Source organism: Ranitomeya imitator, chromosome 9 (genome assembly GCF_032444005.1).
Source record: "Ranitomeya imitator isolate aRanImi1 chromosome 9, aRanImi1.pri, whole genome shotgun sequence".
Taxonomy (NCBI): Eukaryota; Metazoa; Chordata; class Amphibia; order Anura; family Dendrobatidae; genus Ranitomeya; species Ranitomeya imitator.
The window spans coordinates 120,692,950-120,715,263 of record NC_091290.1 but is presented as its reverse complement, the minus strand read 5'-3'; the positions used below and the strand labels follow the sequence as shown (position 1 = coordinate 120,715,263).

Here is a 22,314-nt window from a genome sequence, read left to right as displayed (position 1 = left end):
ACCCCTCCTGCTTATACCAGAAGTATCCGCACAGACCCCTTGCCTTGCGCAGGCGTGTACTTCGGAGGACACAACATGAACTTCAACCCAATATTGCGGCCAGCATGCAGCCAGCGGGTGAGGAAAGGGTGAATCAAACACCCGAAAACCCCGCCCATATGACCGAAAACCTGACCCGCCAAATTCAGGTGACAGGTTCCCTTTAATGAATTCATCTATTCATCCATGTTTCCATTCCTTTATCAGTCTGTCAGTCCCCGTATCTATCGCTGTAGCTTTCTATCCATCCACCTGTATCCATGCTTGTATTAGACTGTCCGTCCCCGCATCCATCTGTCCCCCTGTATCCATCCCCGTATCCATCCATCCATCCCTCTATCCATCTGTCCGACCCCTTTATCCATCCGTCCCCGTATCTATCCCGGTATCCATCCATCTGTTCCACTGTATTCATCAGTACATCACACTGTATCCACCCGTACATCACCTTATCCGTCCGTTTGTCCTCGTATCTGTCCGTCCCCATCCGTTCATCCCCTTATCCACCCGTCCGTCCCCGTATCCATTTGTTCTTCCCTGTATCCATCCATCAGTCTCTGTATCCATTCATCTCTGTAGCCATCCATCCATCCCTGCACCCTTCCATCCATCCCTGCACCCTTCCATCCATCCCTGCACCCTTCCTTCCATCCCTGCACCCTTCCTTCCTTCTCTGCACCCTTCCATCCATCCCTGCACCCTTCCTTCCTTCTCTGCACCTTTCCTTCCTTCTCTGCACCCTTCCTTCCTTCTCTGCACCCTTCCTTCCTTCTCTGCACCCTTCCTTCCTTCTCTGCACCCTTCCTTCCTTCTCTGCACCCTTCCTTCCTTCTCTGCACCCTTCCTTCCTTCTCTGCACCCTTCCTTCCTTCTCTGCACCCTTCCTTCCATCTCTGCACCCTTCCTTCCATCTCTGCACCCTTCCTTCCTTCTCTGCACCCTTCCTTCCATCTCTGCACCCTTCCTTCCATCTCTGCACCCTTCCTCCTTCTCTGCACCCTTCCTTCCATCTCTGCACCCTTCCTTCCATCTCTGCACCCTTCCTTCCATCTCTGCATCCTTCCTTCCATCTCTGCATCCTTCCTTCCATCTCTGCACCCTTCCTTCCATCTCTGCACCCTTCCTTCCATCTCTGCACCCTTCCTTCCATCTCTGCATCCTTCCTTCCATCTCTGCATCCTTCCTTCCATCTCTGCACCCTTCCTTCCATCTCTGCATCCTTCCTTCCTTCCATCTCTGCACCCTTCCTTCCTTCTCTGCACCCTTCCTTCCATCTCTGCACCCTTCCTTCCATCTCTGCATCCTTCCTTCCTTCCATCTCTGCATCCTTCCTTCCTTCTCTGCACCCTTCCTTCCATCTCTGCACCCTTCCTTCCATCTCTGCACCCTTCCTTCCATCTCTGCATCTTTCCTTCCTTCTCTGCATCCTTCCTTCCATCTCTGCACCCTTCCTTCCTTCTCTGCACCCTTCCTTCCTTCTCTGCACCCTTCCTTCCTTCTCTGCACCCTTCCTTCCATCTCTGCACCCTTCCTTCCATCTCTGCACCCTTCCTTCCATCTCTGCACCCTTCCTTCCATCTCTGCACCCTTCCTTCCATCTCTGCACCCTTCCTTCCATCTCTGCATCTTTCCTTCCTTCTCTGCACCCTTCCTTCCTTCTCTGCACCCTTCCTTCCTTCTCTGCACCCTTCCTTCCTTCTCTGCACCCTTCCTTCCTTCTCTGCACCCTTCCTTCCTTCTCTGCACCCTTCCTTCCTTCTCTGCACCCTTCCTTCCTTCTCTGCACCCTTCCTTCCTTCTCTGCACCCTTCCTTCCATCTCTGCACCCTTCCTTCCTTCTCTGCACCCTTCCTTCCATCTCTGCACCCTTCCTTCCATCTCTGCACCCTTCCTTCCATCTCTGCACCCTTCCTTCCTTCTCTGCACCCTTCCTTCCATCTCTGCACCCTTCCTTCCATCTCTGCACCCTTCCGGAGAGGAGCAGGAACAAAAGAAAAACCTTGCTGCATTCAGTAGAACAGTGATATTTACATCAGATAAAAAAAAATTACAGTTTTACAATTATGGCACGTTTTAAAAATCATTTAACTAGATGAATAGTATTTTGGTCGTTGGTGGGGTTATCAGCAGTGTGATTACTCTGTATGGTTATCAGGAGGACTGTTCCTAGGAAAGATGTATCTGTATCACAGCGATGTCTATAGATATCGCACATATTCCATATTTGCTACATTTTCCATGATATAATAATGTCGGCCGCGCACAATGTTCACGTTGTTTACAAAGTTGCCGGGATAATGGAACAATTGGCGCACTTGAGTCGGTCTCCACGCCAAGGAACGCGCAGCGCATTGTTATCCCGACGCCGTTATCTTGTTGCTAGGTTACTGTTGCCATGATGCACGACGTCTTCGGCTTTTTACTAGAAACAGAATGATTGCTAACCGGAGGAATAATCAGGCGATTATCTCAGTATGAAGTTCAAGCAGCTTTTAGAATGACACAGGCGGTACAGAAAAAGAAACCTCTTTACCGTTATGACTCCCTTCCCCGCTGGCTTCCCATTTCCTAAAACCAAGGGTCGTGTTACCTTCTTGCTGGAAACAATCTGAAATATCAAACAAAAGTTGCAGGGCAATTATTATTTGCTGGATTTAGACCTGTGACGAGTATCTAACGATCTCAGGCATAATTGTCATCCGTGGCTTTCGCTGCCTCCGTACCGCACATAATAACCCTGACTAATGGCGCTCGCTGGTAAATGTGTCCTACTGGATGCTGAAGGAACCGATACAACGGGAGGTGACACATTGCATTATTTAGAAATTGGTTAATGTGAAGCTCCCGCTTTAATCATTTATATTAGGGAATTGCACAACTAGTATTTACGGCAGCTTAATGTGCCAAAAGGAGGAAAGTCGGGGGATATTCTCATGTATCGGATTATGATTTTGCAAATCCAAAAAATATTTAAAGGGGACTTTTCACTGGAATTTTAAAATTTAGCTCCAACTGGCACTGTTCCACTGATTCTGGAAGAGTTTTCCTTTTTGTTCTGCGACCATCCGTTCCAAAGTTATGCCCCTTGGTAATAATGGTGCAAATTTTCTCTTAAGCACACTGGGCGTGTACTACAGAACTCCTCTGTGGGCATCTTGCTTTTTGCTAGCCAATCAAAACATGGCCACGCCCACAGAGAAGTTCCGCGAGACACACCCAGTAGGCAGAAGGGAAAATTTGTACCATTATTACCAGGGGGCATAACTTTGGAAAGGAGGGGCACAGAAGAAAAAGGAAAAAAGCTCCAGAATCAGTGAAACAGCAACAAGTAGAGGATAAAAGCAGAAATAAGTGATACATTATAATGTTAGGGGTAACCAAATGAATTTGCATACAAAATAAGGCAGATTCAGGCGAATGACACTTAGCTGCGGTGCCCCATACAGTCCACATCACGGTTTCCACCTGGAAGGATTTAATTCAAACTATTTTTGCACAGAGGTCTATGGCTTAGAGTGGCATATCTAATGCGTTTTTGCTGCATTTGCCTCCATTGTTTATCAGTAGTAAAATCCAAAGATTAACATGAATATCTGCTTTGCTTTTTATTGCCGGTTTGGTGCAGATTTCACACCTTTCCATTGCAAATTATTAAACCAGCGCTGAATCCGTGCAAAGAACTGAAAATTTTAAAGCCCGCATTGCAGATCATTTTATGAACAGAGAATATCCGCAATGTGCAGGGGAGATTTGTTGAAATCTCATATATAATGCTGTGGGGGTTTCTGGTTCCGAAAAAAAAAACAAAAGCACACACACAATCAGCAACACAAAATATACCTGCAAACTGGTGCAGGACACAAGCCACTGATTAAAACTGCATTAATCTATATTACTCCGATAGTTAAAAAAATATATATGTCACGGCGATAAAGGGGTAGGACGGCGTACTGGGACCCGCACCTGTCCCTGCCACTATAATGGGGCCCTGACTTTCCCTTATCTCAGGGGTACCTATGATGGTTAGGAGGCCTGAGCCGCCAGCGTATCCCTGTCTCCTGTGCAGGCCTTATCAGTGGCCCCCTTTCCCCCCCAAACGAGGTGGACTGCACCAGTGTATAAATACAACAATTAAACAGGGTATACAGACAAGGTAACAAAGTCTCAAACTCACCAAATGCTCACACAACCACAGAAATAACACATAGAAGGGAAGAGAAGGAAAAAACTAGGAAGGAAAACAGGTTTAACATGCAACCAAAACAGCAGACACCAATCTCTGTACATAAACCTCCAAGCTCCTAATACCATGCTCCTTCAACCTCCAAGCCAGGCAGCAGAACTGATCACTGACAACAGTTGTAGACAAAGCTGAGTCTATATAGGAGAGGAGATTACAAAAATCAATTCAGCTGAGAGACCAAGCTCTCAGCAACTTCAGCAACTAGGTTTAACTCCTGACCTGCTGGCACAAGACAGCCAGGTCAGAATTCAGGAGAAGAACTTCTGTTCATCGTGTGTGAATGAGGCCCAGAGCGGTGCGGTTCTCTGGAACCTCTCTGTCGCGGTAGCCCCGTGACAATATACATATTTATAGCACAAGAATAAAATAACAGATAGGGGAACCAGAAAACAGGAGGCTACTTGGACTGAGACTTGACACCCCCAGATAAAGCTAATAGGCGAAACATGCATTTTGCTTATGAGCTTCATCTGGAAGTAGCAAATTTAATTCCAGGTAACCTCCTGTTTTATGTACCCCTGTTATTCTCCCAGTTTTATCCCTCGTATGCAATGCATGAACTTCTCTTAAAATGTGGATGCTGTACAAAACAGTAGTTTTCATTAAACTGCAATCTATACAAATTAAGTGGCCACTCACCGATCCGAGTGTGCACACGTACTCCCCCAGGAAGTCATGCTCATAGAGCTGGGCGCTCGACTTGTCCTGGTCAAAAATGGCAAACTTTAACTTCTGCACTTCTTCAAAGTGGTAGTTGATTGTAAACTTCTTTGCAAACACGGGGTTCAGATTGTTAACGTTAGTCTCCGTCCTGTCAATCTAGAAGAGATTAGCCACATCATCATTTATCCTATGAAGATGTAGGAACGTCATTCTCCATAGAAGTGGCTTAATTCCTAAAGAAAAAATAAAGGATCATGCAGTTTGAAATCCAACATGCCAAATCCTTCTGCTTTTCCCAATATTTGCTGCAGAGACATTATAGTCCCTCCGAAATCAACGAGTTTGGTTAACATTCACTAGGGAACATAATAATTTTAAAAGGGTATTTCCAGCTCATACTATAGTAGATGAGCGTCTGACACATGGGATCGGCTTCTATCTGAAAATGAAATTTTTTTTAAAACCTTTGCACCTTTATGTTTCATATCACAATGGGCATTAACAAGTAAAGTAAAAAGTAGAAATCTTGCAATTTACACACTAACCTCTGGCTATTTTAGATTCCAACTTCCTGTTTCAGGAAACAACACATGCAACTTATCAACAATGAAAAATCTCTGACTAGCCTTTGCATTAAAACTAATTTTTTTTTGGTAGAATATAACTTTCCTACATGGGCAAGGAATCTGAATTGCTACTGACTGCAAATGGGGCACTTTGGAAACTGTCCCGTGACTCTTCTAACAATTAGGAATGATCTAGGGCAGTTAAATACTTTAAACAGGGACCTGTCACCAAGTCAAAAGTGGCCAGTTTTTGCTCTTATTTTATCCCTGCTGTTCCCCTGAGTATGCCATATTTTATTTTTTATGAATCCACCGTACGGTTCATGAGATATGGGCATTTTTATTAAGTGCTATTTTTTTAGCCTCACAGGATCCTCGGGGGCGTGTCTTTAGGCTGCTTACCTGAGCCACGCCCCTTCTAAAGACCATAAAAAATGACTACACAAAAAGGCCCATATCTCAGGAACCGTATGGCGGATTTGAAAAAAAGAAAAAGCAGAATACTTAAGAGGAAGAGGCAGAATAAAACAAGAAGAAATACTGGACACTTGACTTGGTGACAGGTCCCCCTTTAAGACGGATTTTCTGGTATATTATCAGTCGATTGATAAGAGCGGTGTTACTTCTAGAAAAAAAAAAAGCAAACATTTTTTTCTTATCCCTGACAATATCTGGAAGAGGTAATAAATTAGTACCGGGGTCACACCAACCTTCTCTTCTTCCAGTACAGCCAGTATTATTCCGCTGTGATAATAATAATGGCTATCTCTTTGGCGCGCACATTTTCCTTGCAGATGCAAATCTTAGCAATGGAAAAATGTGACAATGTCTTGTACAAGGCTCATTTAGTCACATTTTGATCCGGAGAAGAGACCCGCCATGGGGCCTCGACCGATATTACTGTAATATCTGTGCAGCTGTGCGCCGTCTGCCCTTTCTATTGACGGAGATAACAATGCACATGGATTTCATGACTCAGCTTATGGATCACTGGAGAGTGGTAATGATCGCTGTGACAATTAGGAGGGATTGTGTCAGGGATGTGGAGGATGCACGGACAAAGGGCTCCAATGTTTGGGGTAAAAACAGACAAAACGATAAGTGTCATTATCTTCTGAGACAATTAACCCCATCAGGGCTGCACACTATGTTTCATAGGCATCAAAGTTTAAAGGGAACCAGAAAATTACTTCTTTGTTTAAATCAGACTTTTCTGAACAATATAATCATAAAAAATATCGGCAATGTTACCCTCTCCCCCATATATAACAATTGTTATTAAAAATAAAATTAGAAATTTTTAAGATGTCACACCAGCCCCCTGAGGCTTTTTTAGATTGTAACTTTGCTGTTTCAGGAAACAACACATGTATATTAGCAGCAAGAACAAACATTGACCCTGTGTTTTGTATTGAAGCATCTAATGAGAGTGTGCAAAAGTGAAGGAAGGTGGAGCAAGATCAGATGTGACTGTGTAGAGGAGTTACCTAATGAGCCTGCTGAAAACTGTTGATGTATGAACAGGAATGAGTTTAAACAAGTCCTAAGGGCCAGTGTGAAAATTGCAAGATGAATTTAGTTTTTTTTTATTTTTTTTTTTTTATAATGATCGTTAAAAAGTATAAGATAAGAAATCTAGTGTGCAAGCCATATGCAAATCAGGGTGGGAAGTGCATTAGGGGCGTGTCACTGAAGAACTTTAACAGTTCTGACACGCCCCCAGTGCACTTCCTCTTTGATTTGCATATGGCTTGTACACTAGATTTCTCATCAATACGATCATTCTGTCCCCGCATACAGAATCATGTTATTGGCAGCACATGACGATACACTGCTAAACGAGTATTCTGCTCGTTCGTCGGCAAGTTTTTTTGGGCCGCCATCTAAAAGGATAAAAGACCTTGAGCGCGCAATGTGAAGGACTGTGGTCATTAACGAGTTACAAAAATAACACTACAGTTAATTAACATCACATTAATTAAAATAACAAAGTCTTGCGGCATTAAAGATCTGGAGTGACGCAGCAGCAGTCAGCCTGGACTATCCCGCTCGCTAGGGAGCCGCTTCCTCCCTTCCTGCCATTCCCAAACTTCTTGACATTCCTGAGCGGAGGCCAAAGTCCGCAGTAAATCTGATGATACAGAAACGAGTACACACAGGGACACATTCTCTTTTTTGGGTACTTTTTTTTAGGATTTTTTTTTTTCTCGTTCAGACGAGAGGGTCGTGCCGACGTGGGCTGTTCATGTCACCCCGACCAATGCTGCTCAAATCGGATTTTTTTCTATACACAAAGTTTTCATGTCAAAAAGAAAAAAAACGGTGGAGTGCAACCTTTTCTTCCTTTTTTTCAGATGAGACTCGTCCATTAAAGTCTATAGGTGCGCAAAAAGACAAACGGATCGCCCATATTGTCCCTTTGTACCTGTAACAGCTTTTGGGATTTTGGAGGCATCTGTGGGAATTTTTCCCCCTTCATCCAGAAGAGCATTTGTGAGGTTAGACACTGATATTGGGGGAGCTCAGGCTCACAATCTCCATTCCTGGGTATCCCAAAACTGTCCTTTGGGGTTGAGTGAGGTCCGGACGGTGATGTTCTTCCCACCAAACTCCCCCCAACCATGTCTGTATGGATCTTGTGCGCTGGGCACAGTCGTGGGCAAAATAAAAGGGTCTTCCCCAAACCGTTCCCACAAAGTTGTCCAAAATGTACTGTGCTGAAGTGTCTCGCTTTCTTTTCACTGGAACTAAGGGGCTGAGACCGACCCTTTAAAAACATCCTCATAGCAAAATTCCTCCTGTACCAAACTGTAGAGTGGGCACAATGCAATCAGGGGGTAACATTCTTCTGGTGGACACCAAACCCAGATTCCTCCATCAGATACCAGTTACAGAAGTGCGATCCGTCACTGCACAGAACATGTTTGCTCCAGAGTCCAGTGATGGCGGCTTTACACCACTCAATCCGACGGCCAGCATTGTGCTTGGTGATGTAAGGCTGCATGCAGCTGCTTGGCTATGAAGCTCCTGGCGGGGGCGCAGTGTTTGTGCTGATGTTAGGTCTGGACTCTGCAGTCATGGAGTCAGCAGAGCGGTGCTGACTTTTCTGCCCCCTCTCTGTGATATTAAGGGGTCTCCACTTTGCGGTTCCTTTCGCATAGGAAGTTCTCAGGATTGATGGGGGTCCCTGCGCTGGAACCCCCTTTGATATAGACTGAGGATAACTTCCAGACTTGAGACAACCCCCATAAGGGTGCACTTACTTGGGCATATGTAATGATGAGCCGACCCCGTTATTAGCCGCACTCTTTGGTAATCATACATTTAGTTCTTTCTTAAAGAACATGTTGGCGTTTATGTGTATGTATATATATATATATATATAATAAAATAATAAAAAGGTAATAACGAAAATGACTTTTCGCATTGTGCGGAGTAAATGAACATCACAGACGTGTCAATTAATGGGAAATCGGGGCTCGGGGAGCGGAGGGAGGGACGGCTCACGGGTACGATGCAGGCGCCGCAGACAATGTGCTGCAAATAGACATAAAGACTGTTATTACGCGGCGCTCGTTCTGCATATTACAAACACTCGCCTTTTCTTTCGGAACGGTGAAAATACTTTTCGAGGCACCAGAAGAGCTCCCGCTGCTTCCATTAGAGACGGATTTATAAAGGTCACCGTTTGCTGCACTTTTTAGCCACAAAGAAACTTTAGAAGGAAAAAAAAAAATTACCATAAAATTAGCCCCACTGTGCGGGTAAATGGTCCCGCTGCCTTAATTTACTGTACTATTCTGTGCGAGAAAAAAAAAATAAACTGCCCACGCGATAGATTAGCAGCCTGATCTCCAGCGTTATTTCGCCAACACTGGACGGCTTGTTCTCCTCTTTTACCATTTTGCCACTACCCGGGATGAAGGGGCGAGCAAAGAAAAGGAATCCGGGGTAAACTGCGGTCATCGAGGGGTTACTTGGCTCGGAATATGGCAATGACCTACTTTTCCACAGCAGACGGCACGCGGGGGGCCGAATTCTCATAATAACTTTGTGTTAAGAAAAACTGTAAGTAAATAGGGCATTTGGGGGGTCTCCAGCCTCGCCGTGTCCGGAGGACGCCGCAGTGCTCGGAACATCCTGTGACTACACAAGGTGTCTCGGAGGGAAAGTTAAAAAAACAAGATGGACGCATCCAGATACTCCCCAGCCTGAGTAGAATCTGCTCATCCAGGGCCACCTGATTCATGTCTTGGCTACATTTTGGCAAATCCCGATGTATACCCTAAATGGGATGTCCAGGATTATAAAAACATGTATATAGAGGTGTTATCAGTCATTGTACAGGAGGAGGAGGTGAGCTGTGACATCACCTATTGTGAATGGTGGATCATGTGTTATCTACTGTATATAGAGGTGTTATCACTCATTGTACAGAAGGAGGAGGCGAGCTGTGATATCACCTATAGTGAATGGTGGATCCTGTGTTATCTACTGTATATAGAGGTGTTATCAGTCATTGTACAGGAGGAGGTGAGCTGTGATATCACCTATTGTGAATGGTGGATCCTGTGTTATCTACTGTATATAGATGTGTTATCACTCAATGTACAGGAGGAGGTGCGCTGTGACATCACCTATTGTGAATGGTGGATCCTGTGTTATCTACTGTATATAGATGTGTTATCACTCATTGTACAGGAGGAGGTGAGCTGTGACATCACCTATTGTGAATGGTGGATCATGTGTTATCTACTGTATATAGAGGTGTTATCACTCATTGTACAGAAGGAGGAGGCGAGCTGTGACATCACCTATTGTGAATGGTGGATCATGTGTTATCTACTGTATATAGAGGTGTTATCACTCATTGTACAGAAGGAGGAGGCGAGCTGTGATATCACCTATAGTGAATGGTGGATCCTGTGTTATCTACTGTATATAGAGGTGTTATCAGTCATTGTACAGGAGGAGGTGAGCTGTGACATCACCTATTGTGAATGGTGGATGTGTTATCTACTGTATATAGAGGTGTTACCTGTCATTGTACAGGAGGCGGAGGTGAGCTGTGACATCACCTATTGTGAATGGTGTATTCTGTGTTATCTACTGTATATAGAGGTGTTATCAGTCATCGTACAGAAGGAGGAGGTGAGCTGTGACATCACCTATTGTGAATGGTGGATCCTGTGTTATCTACTGTATATAGAGGTGTTATCAGTCATTGTACAGGAGGAGGAGGTGAGCTGTGACATCATCTATTGTGAATGGTGGATCCTGTGTTATCTACTGTATATAGAGGTGTTATCAGTCATTGTACAGGAGGAGGAGGTGAGCTGTGATATCACCTATAGTGAATGGTGGATCCTGTGTTATCTACTGTATATAGAGGTGTTATCAGTCATTGTACAGGAGGAGGAGGAGGAGGAGGAGGAGGAGGAGGAGGAGGAGGAGGAGGTGAGCTGTGACATCATCTATTGTGAATGGTGGATCCTGTGTTATCTACTGTATATAGAGGTGTTATCAGTCATTGTACAGGATGAGGAGGAGGTGAGCTGTGATATCACCTATAGTGAATGGTGGATCCTGTGTTATCTACTGTATATAGAGGTGTTATCAGTCATTGTACAGGAGGAGGAGGAGGAGGAGGAGGAGGAGGAGGAGGAGGAGGAGGAGGTGAGCCGCGACATCACCTATTGTGACTGGTGGATCCTGTGTTATCTACTGTAAGCACGGCTCTGCTGATAATGAGACTGCTGAAAACTCAGAAAAGTCAAAAAAAAAAAAAAAAAAAGCTAGTGGCCAGTGTTGAAATTTCAGGATTACTAATTTTGTGGGTTTAAAAAAAATAAAGATTGCAATATAAAAAAAAAATCAAAATGTTTTTGGAAAAATATATGTAACGTAACACAAAACCTGATTTAAACAATAGGTCACTTTCTGACGACGAACTCCCTTTAAAGCTGGGCAAACATGTGAGATAGTTGTCAGTTGAATAAGCGGAAAGCGACCCCTTCATGTGTTCTGTAGACAGACACCTCTCGCAGATGCTTATCTGAGCACGTTGGCTCATCACTATTCATAAATCAATAGTACATGTGATAATAAGCCACTGTGTAATGGATCTTATCAGAGAAATCCACTTTCTTGTCCAGGACTGATCCTTTAGAAGAGCTGGACGGCCGTAAAACTTAGACGAGGATCACAATGTAATCCTTGGGCTGGCCGACCCGACGGCCAGTCCGAGCATTGTGTTGCGCTCCTCGTCCTAGTTTGATTCTTCCCCTAAATCCACCATAAAATCTTTTTTTAGTAATTACAGATTTTGCCATCTTGGAGACAAGAGATGACAGTTGGTGCTTGTAATGTTCTATGGAGGGGGAGGAGCCAGAAACACATTCTACTGCAAGTTCTCCCGGAATGTCAGTTACATTTTGAATTCAACATTCCTTGTTTTTTCCCAACATTTCTCAGGGAAGAGTAGCGAGACCTCCATTACCGAGACGATCGTCCGATCCTGCTAAATTCCGCACGTGTGCGGGGTCCTTTAAACTCTTACAAAACATTATCATTTATTACAAGGAAAATTAGACAAGTTATCATCAAAAACTGATCCCAGTGATCATCTGATCGCTATAGGTCTGGCTTCTAATCCTTCATTATCAGCATCAAATACCAAATGAAATCGTTAAGTCCTCCAGAGCAGAGGCTCGTTCTCATAAAACATCCCATAGGACGTCCATAAGCCCTATATAAGGGGAACACGGGACAGCGCCTATAGGAGTTCACCTTGTCTTGTTACATGAGCATTTACAGTACGGCCATGACCTCGTGAACCCGACGAGATCATAAACCAAAAAAACAGGAAATCTATTTCCTGAGCTCAGGGAAAGTGAACGATAAGGTGACCTTGTGATCCTCGGGGACGCTCGGCTTATGGCCACTCACTGCCTCTCATGTGATGGAGCAATGAGACCTGGTATGACCCGCGATCGATAATTCCCCGGCGCCCCTATAATGGACGCATGACGCATTTATTACGGTACCTCAGTCCATTTCTCGTTTACTTCCAGCAATAAGACACAGAAGGGGTCAGATTTGGAGGCGACGTCCCGATCCAGGAGGTTTTGGCAGGAGACAGAAAGTTCCACTCTGCACACGCAGTATTGGGATCCCACCGGGGCGGCGGACGAGGAGCTGTAAGTGTACGCCATGGGGGGCAGCCGAGCACGGCAATCTGAAAGGAAGAAGAGACGGGTCAGGACATGGGCAGCTGTATAAAGGGGCACCCCACCTCCATCCTACAGAAGACAAGGCCATGCGTATAAAGGGCCACCCCACCTCCATCCTACAGAAGACAAGGCCATCCATATAAAGGGCCACCCCACCTCCATCCTACAGAAGACAAGGCCATCCGTATAAAGGGCCACCCCACCTCCATCCTACAGAAGACAAGGCCATCCATATAAAGGGCCACCCCACCTCCATCCTACAGAAGACAAGGCCATCCGTATAAAGGGCCACCCCACCTCCATCCTACAGAAGACAAGGCCATCCGTATAAAGGGGCACCCCACCTCCATCCTACAGAAGACAAGGCCATCCGTATAAAGGGCCACCCCACCTCCATCCTACAGAAGACAAGGCCATCTTTATAAAGGGGCACCCCACCTCCATCCTACAGAAGACAAGGCCATCTTTATAAAGGGCCACCCCACCTCCATCCTACAGAAGACAAGGCCATCCGTATAAAGGGCCACCCCACCTCCATCCTACAGAAGACAAGGCCATCCGTATAAAGGGGCACCCCACCTCCATCCTACAGAAGACAAGGCCATCCGTATAAAGGGCAACCCCACCTCCATCCTACAGAAGACAAGGCCATCTTTATAAAGGGGCACCCCACCTCCATCCTACAGAAGACAAGGCCATCTTTATAAAGGGCCACCCCACCTCCATCCTACAGAAGACAAGGCCATCCGTATAAAGGGCCACCCCACCTCCATCCTACAGAAGACAAGGCCATCCGTATAAAGGGGCACCCCACCTCCATCCTACAGAAGACAAGGCCATCCGTATAAAGGGCAACCCCACCTCCATCCTACAGAAGACAAGGCCATCTTTATAAAGGGGCACCCCACCTCCATCCTACAGAAGACAAGGCCATCTTTATAAAGGGGCACCCCACCTCCATCCTACAGAAGACAAGGCCATCTTTATAAAGGGGCACCCCACCTCCATCCTACAGAAGACAAGGCCATCTTTATAAAGGGGCACCCCACCTCCATCCTACAGAAGACAAGGCCATCTGTATAAAGGGCCACCCCACCTCCATCCTAAAGACAAGGCCATGTGTATAAAGGGCCACCCCACCTCCATCCTACAGAAGACAAGGCCATCCGTATAAAGGGCCACCCCACCTCCATCCTGCAGAAGACAAGGCCATCTTTATAAAGGGGCACCCCACCTCCATCCTACAGAAGACAAGGCCATCTGTATAAAGGGCCACCCCACCTCCATCCTAAAGACAAGGCCATGTGTATAAAGGGCCACCCCACCTCCATCCTACAGAAGACAAGGCCATCCGTATAAAGGGGCACCCCACCTCCATCCTACAGAAGACAAGGCCATCCGTATAAAGGGCCACCCCACCTCCATCCTACAGAAGACAAGGCCATCCGTATAAAGGGCCACCCCACCTCCATCCTACAGAAGACAAGGCCATCTTTATAAAGGGGCACCGCACCTCCATCCTACAGAAGACAAGGCCATCTTTATAAAGGGGCACCCCACCTCCATCCTACAGAAGACAAGGCCATCTGTATAAAGGGCCACCCCACCTCCATCCTAAAGACAAGGCCATGTGTATAAAGGGGCACCCCACCTCCATCCTACAGAAGACAAGGCCATCCGTATAAAGGGCCACCCCACCTCCATCCTACAGAAGACAAGGCCATCTGTATAAAGGGCCACCCCACCTCCATCCTACAGAAGACAAGGCCATCCGTATAAAGAGCCACCCACCTCCATCCTACAGAAAACAAGGCCATCCGTATAAAGGGCCACCCCACCTCCATCCTAAAGACAAGGCCATGCGTATAAAGTAGCACCCCACCTCCATCCTAAAGACAAGGCCATGCATATAAAGGGGCACCCCACCTCCATCCTACAGAAGAAAAGGCCATCTGTATAAAGGGGCACCCCACCTCCATCCTACAGAAGACAAGGCCATCCGTATAAAGGGCAACCCCACCTCCATCCTACAGAAGACAAGGCCATCCGTATAAAGGGCCACCCCACCTCCATCCTACAGAAGACAAGGCCATCCGTATAAAGGGCCACCCCACCTCCATCCTACAGAAGACAAGGCCATCCATATAAAGGGCCACCCCACCTCCATCCTAGAATAATGCTGATGACGCCCAGCTATACACATCGTCTCCTGACACCACTCCTGCACTACTACAAAATACCAGTGATTGTTCATAGTCTCTAACATCATGTCCTCACTGTATCTAAAACTGAACCTGTCAAAGACTGACCTTGTGTTTCCTCTCTCCACTTGTCTTTCCAGAATGTCATTTAGTGTGTGGTTCCACCATTACTCCCCAGTACTATGCCCACTGTCTTGGGGTCATATATGACTCAGATCTTCCTTGACTCCCCACTTCCCTCATGTCATCTACACCTTAAAAACATCTCTAGTATTGGACTTTTTCTTACCTTTGACTCTGAAGAAACTCTTCCTGTCGCTCTTATTCATTCTCGTCTGGACTATTGTAACTCTCTACTAATCATTCTCCCTCTTACTAAACTCTCCTCTCTCCAATCTGTCTCGAATGTTGCAGCCAGGATCACATTCCTCTCCAGCCTCTACACAGCTGCCTCCACCCTGTGCCAGTCATTGCACTGGTTACCCATCTGTTACAGATTTCATTATAAACTTACCACTCTCACCCACAAAGCGCTCCATGTTCAGCACCACCCTATATCTCCTCCCTCATTTCAGTCTACCACCCTCCGTTCTGCTAATGACCCAAGACTAACATCCTCAATAATCCAAACCTCCCACTCCCGTCCCCAACACTTCTCACGTGCTGCTCCAATTCTCTGGAATGCATTACCTAGGAAAATTCAATTACGGTAATCCTCAATGTCCAGAGTTTTCAACGTGTCCTAAAAACGCATTTTTTCTTTAGACTGGCCATTTGCCTTACCTCGGTTATCCAACTATCCCAGTTTTGCCATTATTATATGCAGATTACGGTATATTAAAAAAAAAAAAAAACGTAAATTCCTAAATCAATTCCAATTGGTGTCAATTACGCACTTGACTTTTTTCATGGTCAGATTTTTTTTTGGCGTCAGAAATATCTACTTCAAAGGAATATTATTTGGGTGACCCTATATAAGAGCATCATCATGATGCAGAGCAATGAGGCAGACCCCCAGGATTGTTCAGCTCTGCTACATCACCTTGCTGCAGATACAAACGTGCAAGGATTCCCCAGATGCCTCGTCTGGACAGGACGCCACGTCCTTGTAAAAATCCTATAACAGTTCCTTTTCACTGTCGCTCATCTCGGGGGACGCGCCTTATATTATCACAAGGAAAAGGATCAATCCACATTGATTCGCTGCCCGTGATCTCTAGTATTGCAGTATTATTTCCTTAGTATGACAAAATAAAGACATATGTAGTAAAACGGAAAAAAAAAATCTGCTGCCTTAAAGGGGATGTCCAACTAGCAGAGCACACCTGGCGGTGCGCTGACTGCTGGATGTCCAGTGCCGCAGCGGACAAGGCACCCATTGGAATCAGTGCGCTATCCCAGTGCATATATAGATTAATTTCAAGGGGAATTTGTTTTTTGCTACCCCATCTGAGAGCATTTTGTAGGGACAGAGAACCTGATTCCAGCGATGTGTCAATTACTGGGCTGCTCGCTGTCATTTTCATAAAAGTCCCGTTTTCTCTGCTACATATCTAGCAGTGTTCAGAATGTTGAGCCCGATATCACCCCACCCACACCACGGAATGGCAGCTTTCTGCCTATGCACAGTGAATACAGAAAGCGGCCAGTGGTGTGGGTAGGAATATTCAGAGCTTATGAATATGGACGACTTCTTTACTAATATCCTGCTGATAAAACAGAGATTTCATCAAAACTACAGCAAGTAGCCAAGTAAGGCTAGACCTTGGAAATCAAGGTCCCAGAGTCTGGAGGAAGAGTGGAGAGGCCACAATCCAAGCTGCTGGAGGTCTAGTGTGAAGTTTCCACAATCAGTGATGGTTCGGGGAGCCATGTCATCTGCTGGTGTAGGTCCACAGTGTTTTATCAAGACCAAAGTCAGCGCAGTCGTCTACCAGGACATTTCAGAGCACTTCATGCTTCCCTCTGCCGACAAGATGGAGATGAAAATGTCATTCTCCAGGAGGACTTGGCACCTGTCCACACTGCCAAAAGTACCAATACCTGGTCTACAAACAACAGCACACTGTGCTTGATTAGCAGCAATCTCGCCTGACCTTAACCCCATAGAGAATCTATAGGATATTTTCAAGAGGAAGATGAGAGACACCAGACCCAACAATGCAGATGAGCTGAAGGCTGCTATCAAAGCAACCTGGGCTTCCATAACCCCTCAGCAGTGTCATAGGCTGATCACCTCCATGCCACGCCGCATTGATGCAGTAATTGATGCAAAACCAGCCCCGACCAAGTATTGAGGCATTTACTGAACATACATTTCAGTAGGCCAACATTTCTGATTTTAAAATAATTTTTCAAGCTGGTGTTATAAAGTATTCTAATTTACTGAGATAATGACTTTTGGGTTTTCATTGGCTGTAAGCCATAATCATCAACATTAACAGAAATAAACACTTGAAATACATCACTCTGTAATGACTATATAATATAGGAGTTTCACTTTTTGTATTTAAGAACTGAAATAAATTAACTTTTTGATGATATTCTAATTTTGTGAGATGCACCAGGATGGAGGAGGGACTCTGAGGAACAGCCCATCAGTATAGGTGGGAGGAGATACAGCAGCAGGGAGGAGGGACCCTGATGAGCAGCCCATCAGTATAGGTGGGAGGAGATACAGCAGCAGGGAGGAGGGACCCTGAGGAGCAGCCCATCAGTATAGGTGGGAGGAGATACAGCAGCAGGGAGGAGGGACCCTGGGGAGCCGCCAATGAGTATGGGTGGGAGGAGATATAGCAGCAGGGAGGAGGGACCCTGAGGAGCAGCCCATCAGTATAGGTGGGAGGAGATACAGCAGGGATTGGGGAAACAGAGCTGTCTATCTAGCTGGAAACTCCACAGCAAGAGGTGCACCGATGATCTGTCAATCAGGCTAGGTGAAAGAGTTAGCTAACTTTAAAAAAGTATTATACAGCCATCGCAAAATGGATTTTCATAGTAAGTCCACCAGTATCATCTGATCTTGGAGATCTTTTTAATAACATATGCCATTTATATATTGTGATACCTGGTGAAAGGTCCACTATAACATCCACTGTAAAGGCTACTTTCACACTGGCGTTTTTTTTAATACGTCGCAATGCGTCGTTTAGGGGAAAAAACGCATTCTGCAAAGTTGTTTGCAGGATGCGTTTTTGCCCCATAGAGTAACATTACCGACGCATTGTGACGTATTGTCACACGTCGCAACTGTCGTGCGACGGTTGCGCCGTGTTGTGGCGGACCGCCGGGAGCAAAAAACGTTAAATGTAACGTTTTTTGCTGCCGACGGACCGCTTTTTCCGACCGCGCATGCGCAGCCGGAACTCTGCCCCCACCTCACAATGGGGCAGCGGATGCGCCGGAGAAATGCATCCCGTTGTGCAGCGCATCAAACGCTAGCGTCGGAATCTCGGCCCGACGCAATGCGACGGGCCGAATCCAACGCTAGTGTGAAAGTAGCCTACACAGACTTATCAGGAGAGCTAATGGATCGTTTGTAACAAAAGTATGAAAAGAAACAAAAATTTGAGACGGCTACTCTTCAAGCTCTTGCTGCATCTTATTTCTCAAACTGTTTGCTTTCATGAGTAATACGGAGCGCGCTGCACTCACGCTACATACCGGCATCTGCAGTCCTAATAGTCACTGTCCCCCTTTGTTAGGCCCTTAGTGCAGCGCAGCACTGGGGCTCCGATCTCACTGCGCATCAATCTTACAAATCTGAACCATCTCTGCCCCGGACCCACACAATGGCTCCATCACCACCTCCATCTCTAACCGGGCCATTAGTCCCTCTGGAGATGGAGCTGCTGTGACCTTGCATAGGCTCCTTCAGGAATAGGTCTTCTTCCTTCTGCACTTTCTCGGAATCTTATGGAGTGGACGTTCTATGGATGACCTCAGATTTGGCAGAGAGCAATGTTCCTGTCTGGTCAATGCTTGATGTATCGCTACAATATACAGTAAAGACAAACAGATATAGAGTAACATCAGACTTCACAATCAATAAGGACTAGGTGGCAAATACAGAACGGAGGCTACTGTAGTCCTCTAACATCAAGTTGTGTACTAATTTAGTATTGCCATTTGGCTGCAGAAAAAGAAACAATTACGTAGATCCTTGATTATAGGGCGAACATCTACATAAAAAAAAATATTTGATAGACAGTGCCTTGAAAAAAGTATTCATACCCCGTGAAATGTTCCACATTTTTTTCATGTTAAACCCACAAATTTAAATGTATTTTTCAAGGCACTGTGTATGATATTCTATGTAGTAGTAATTATTGTTATGTTTCACAATCAATATTTGTAAACATCTTGGCCCATTTACTAATAATAAATACACATATTATATATTACATATATACACACTCACTCACGCTCTCTTTATCAGCCACATTATTCCCCCTTTTTATGTGAGCACTGGCGATTATTCCCATTATGCAGATTACATAGTTTCCATAACCTTTACTTGCCCTTGTATATTTTGCATAGTCTAGACATTATAACGAGCCACCCAGCACAGTATTCAGCAGCAATCTCTAGGGGATTGCTAGGGAAACTATTCACTTTCCCCACAGCGCCTCCGCAGGGCAAATGAAGCATTTCACAACTTACACCAAAATCACTGTACTGAGTGTAACATGCTTGGTCCTCCAGGACAAGAATCTCCTTAAAGCTGCTCTTGACTCCGGCTACTAGATGAAAGACTTAATATTTACCTAAAAAAAAGGTGCCAGCCAGCCCCTTTAAATGGGTCATCCACAACTGCTCAATCCCTTTTGTTTCCCAGACGAGGCAGAACTTTATTTTTTCCTTTATGGATTCTCTAGGGCCCAATACAGAAAGATACAAGGTGACAAAACTATTCCTATCCTGTAGAACACTACGGCGTCGGCTCGTGACTATTTTATTTGATCTAATGGTCTCCAAAGGTTTTAAAGTAAATTTCACCGTCCGGTAAAGTAACTCGTCACTGATGTGTTTACTGGGATGAAACCACTTATTGATCTGCGAGTGGCAAGTCATAAGGGAGAAGTCTTGTCTTACATGCGTCTCACGAAATATGGGGGGCAGGGTATTAAAAGCCCGGACGTGAGATGATCCACATGATAAGGTCATTCAGGAAGGCTGCAAAATCCTGTGGGACGAGCGCTGGCAGGAGCTGGGTTGCAATACCAGACACTGCCTATAGATAAGGTGGCGCTGTTTCTGCAGAAAACGGCAAATATAAGGCTGTTGACTTCGGGTCCGGAGGTCCGCGTGAGGTTCATGGTGTCCATAGAGCAGCTGACCCTTTACCTGCACTCACCGTCCGTCTCTAGAGCCTTGTGATGGCTAAACACTGAGCACCAGGACCAGGGCGTGGAAGAACGCAGTTATCCTTGGGAAGACATCAAGACTTAACGGTCTAATCCAATGATGCAATGGAAAAATGACACACACTCCAGTCATATGTAATTTTCTAGATGGAAATTTGCTGGGGTGTAACACGGGGAGTAATGACTACTTGCTTCAGACCTGACCACACGGAGCCGATATGCAATGGTCAAACGCGACTAAAGGTGTTCTACTAATGTCCTTTCCAGCTGTGTGCTAGCCTTGGCTACTTCTGGAAGCATGGTGACAACATCATGGTTACTATTAGGGTATGTGCACAAGATGCTAAGTAAAAGGTTCAAAGAATGAACAATGTAGAAACGATTATGGCTATGATTAAGGTTATTTAACCACTTCACAATTCCAAAGACGCAAAATGGTTAAATGAAGAGACCCGATCATTCTTCAGGGGCTTTCCAGTTTAAAGACTCTCTGTACTTTTACAATAGAAGTCAATGGGAAGACTAAAATAATCATCGTCAGCCAAAAACGTCAAAAAAGGAAACAACCAACAAAACGGAAAAAAAGCTAGTCTTTCCTGAAGTGTCATCAGTATATGGTCCCACACAGTACATTTTCTCCCAGACAGAGTGATGCACCCGCAGTACATTCCCCCACACACAGCACAGTATGATGTCCCCCACAGTACATTACCCCCACACAGTATGATGTCCCCACAGTACATTACCACACAGTATGATGTCCCCACAGTACATTCCCCCACACACAGTATGATGCACACACAGTACATTACCCCCACACAGTATGATGTCCCCACAGTACATTACCACACAGTATGATGTCCCCACAGTACATTCCCCCACACACAGTATGATGCACACACAGTACATTACCCCCACACAGTATGATGTCCCCACAGTACATTACCCCCACACAGTATGATGTCCCCACAGTACATTCCCCCACACACAGTATGATGCACACACAGTACATTACCCCCACACAGTAGGATGTCCCCCACACAGCATGATGTCCCCCACAGTACATTACCCCCACACAGTATGATGTCCGCCACAGTACATTCCCCCACACACAGTATGATGCCTACACAGTACATTCTCTGACGCACAGTGCAGCGCCCCAGAGACCTGGTCGTTGCAGTAATGTCGCTCTGCCACTAAGGGGAGTGATGGTGCGTCTGATGGCACTAAAGGAGTTCATCTGACCATGTATCACCAGCACACATTACACTTCACACTCCGGCCACTAGGGGGAGCAAAAGGTTTTATTTATTAGGCCCCTCCTCACACTGGTAAAACTAGGGGTTGGATAGGAAGTTAGAGGAGCAGCTGACTGGGTTGTGTCCAGGCAACATCCCGTGGCAGGAGGTGTTGCGGGGGAAGATTCAGGGGGTCCCTGTCGGGCGTGGGAACCTGGCAGGTACCTAGCGACAAGGCAGAACGTTACGGAACCGCGCCTGCACTACCTTGTGGCGGTATCCTAAGAAAGGACACGAAGCAAAGGATATTGTGGACAGTGAGAAACGAGATCAAGCACAAAGGAGAGCCAGTAGGAGTCATGCCCCGAGAACGGCAACATCCTACTGAGGCGCGTAGCCGGTGCCTGGAACACCGAGGAAGTAACTGACTCTATGCCTTACTTCAAATACCGCAGGACAGTTAATTATAGGTTGGCTGTCTACCTTACATCACCTAAGCAGACATAGGGGGCAACGCGTGGAGAGGGGCATCTCTAGGGTCCCGGAAGAGCTCCGAGCCTTCCCGTCATACGTGTGCGTCCAAGCCATAACAAACCTGGGGGACGGAGAATAGAAAGAACTAGAAAGAACTGGAATGAATGAGAATAGAAGTTGTGAGGACTATCCCGAATGCTCAGCAGGGAAGCACTACAACACACAGGCTAGTAGTAGGCAATGATTTCCACCTGCAAAGGGAACTCTGGATGTGCCTTCGGACCGGCCGGTC

General features: G+C 45.8%; 1 protein-coding gene across 1 annotated transcript in view; it reads right to left on the bottom strand.

Annotated features, from left to right (window-relative positions):
• Positions 1-22,314, bottom strand: part of CPNE2 (copine 2) — a 66,396-nt gene that overhangs the window by 22,003 nt on the left and 22,079 nt on the right. The window contains exons 2-4 of the mRNA XM_069738774.1: positions 12,558-12,748; positions 4,922-5,101; positions 2,573-2,647 (exon numbers count right to left, since the gene is read on the bottom strand). Of these exons, the coding sequence (XP_069594875.1) occupies positions 2,573-2,647; positions 4,922-5,101; positions 12,558-12,725 (423 nt within the window). The 5' untranslated portion in view covers positions 12,726-12,748. The remainder of the gene's footprint in view (positions 1-2,572; positions 2,648-4,921; positions 5,102-12,557; positions 12,749-22,314) is intronic.